The 2,069-nt window shown below is 35.1% G+C and overlaps 1 protein-coding gene across 1 annotated transcript; it reads right to left on the reverse strand.

Moving 5' to 3' along the window:
• Positions 1–255: 255 nt before the first annotated feature.
• Positions 256–1,289, reverse strand: LOC118055547 (uncharacterized). The gene has a single exon (XM_035067474.2). The coding sequence runs from the start codon at positions 1,191–1,193 to the stop codon at positions 570–572; it is 624 nt and encodes a 207-aa protein (XP_034923365.1). The 5' UTR covers positions 1,194–1,289; the 3' UTR covers positions 256–569.
• Between the last annotated feature and the right edge of the window lie 780 nt (positions 1,290–2,069).

Below are 2,069 nucleotides of genomic sequence, written 5' to 3' on the forward strand. Positions count from 1 at the left end.
ATAAATAATCGAGTGTCTTAATCAAAAGATAGTTATTTAGAAGATGACTCTTGGAAGGTTGAATAATCGTTTTTAGAAAAATGAAATGATTTCATTAAAAATAAGATAAGAAAAAACAAAAAAAATATATAATAGGAAATAGAATTAATTAGAACTTAATATAGAATTCCTTAACGTACTGCTAGCTAGCTAGGTGTTTGTTAACCATGGAAGGAATTTTCATAAATAAGCTGATCAATAACAATATTAACACACTAATCTAATATTTTTAACCAATAACCAGCCTGATATGTATACTATGCAGGCATAATGAGAGCGTAAAAAGCTTGTTCCTTGGGAAATTATGAGGTCACAGTCAAGCACAATATTGAAGAGGCAAAAAGTACTTGCTATGAACACAACTATATCTGATCACATAATAATTTTATGTACAATTGATAATCAAATGAAAAGGACAAAAATACACTAGCTACATGGAAATCACTAATGTTTTTTCTATCTATCTCTTAATTTCTTCTAAGTAATTTCATACTCTAGCTACATGGAACTGATCTAAGAACACAAATTAATTATGCCTTCTCTTTTTGTTTCCACTCCAGCCCTATAAACCTGCAGGGAGAGTACCTTATTTTGTACTCTGAGATGGTATCGAGTTTAGGTGACCATGTTTGTTCTTTTGACCCAACCAGCTGTTCATAATGCTTCTTCAACTCTGGAGTGCTACAAAGAAAACTATTAGCAGGGGCAGCAGAACCTGTTTGATCTTGATCTCCACCTTTATTTACAAGTCTGGTTATAAATTCCGGCACAACCTTAATCAGAACCCTACCGTCCGCACCCTTTATGTACTGGAAAGGAGACTCCCCGAAATTAATAGGGGTTCGTTCAGGGCTAGAGCTGAAGGCTGCAAGAGAAGAGGCTGACAGAACATTGAATGCGAAGCGATCTAATGGAAGAACAAAGTAGGTCTGGCCTGGCATGAGCTCGTCATCAATGGCCAGGGATGGAACAGGATGACCAATGAAGAAAGAATCTGCATGGCAAATCATCATGTCTGGATTCTCAAACATGATCTCTCCAGCTATGTGTTTGCTGCTGCCTGTTAAGATTCTTGTGGTTCCTTCCCAGAAGATTAGCTTCACAAATGAAGCTCTTGAACTTTGATGGAAACATGGAGACACTGCATTTCCCATTTGAAGAGAGACAGGGAGGAACCAATGAAGTTTGGATTGTTAGTTTTTTGGAAGGAGAAGAGATCAGAGGAGGGGTTAAATATACAAAGGTAGATTTAGGATTGACTTAGAGAAAGTCTAGGTTTGTTTCTTTATGGGCTTTTGATGGGGTCGGTGGTCAGCCATGACGGCTTTGAACATCGATAAGACTATATATTTGTGTGTCTCTCGCTGCTTTAGGGGATGTCTTTAAACTTCCATAAGACGTTGTCGACGTTACAACTTATCAAAAGGTCACCCTGGCCAACCCTAAGCAGCGAAGTTTACGTCGACTTTAACAAAAACAAACCATATAGTCTCAAAACTGGTGAGAAAGTCAATTTTCTAGTTAGCATGTGTGAATGTGTGTGTATCTCTGTGTTATATATATATAAAAAGGTAATTGGTACATTACCTCCCATTCATATGTTTCTTCGCTTGTTGTATTGATTTTATTTGAAAAGAAAAAAATATTTATAATTTTGAACGAGCGAAATTATCTTTTCATAGCATGAAAAAGAGCTCATGGAAAAACTTTATTAAGAAATGGATTTATTTTTTTATCACGACTCTTTTTGTGCGTATTTAACCTAGTGAAAGGATGTGAAAATATGATTATATGATGTTCAAATTACTCTGTGTTCAAAAACTTATTAATTCACACTGTATAAAAAGTGAGAAACTTGTTTGTCCACTTGGGTTTTTCTTCAAGAAGTTTCTCGTCGTGAGAGACAGAGAGAGAGATGCTAAAGATCATAACAACTTCCTCACCTTCTTACTAATTAATTTTCCTTATTACAAATATATTTTATGTTAAACAAATTAACCAATAAGCTACAAACTAATTGCAATGTGTAA

This window comes from Populus alba, chromosome 1 (genome assembly GCF_005239225.2).
Source record: "Populus alba chromosome 1, ASM523922v2, whole genome shotgun sequence".
Classification (NCBI taxonomy): domain Eukaryota; kingdom Viridiplantae; phylum Streptophyta; class Magnoliopsida; order Malpighiales; family Salicaceae; genus Populus; species Populus alba.

What these genes read in the sequence shown, in the direction of transcription:
- LOC118055547 (XM_035067474.2), bottom strand. Translation starts at nt 1,193, where the DNA reads ATGGGAAATGCAGTGTCTCCATGTTTCCATCAAAGTTCAAGAGCTTCA.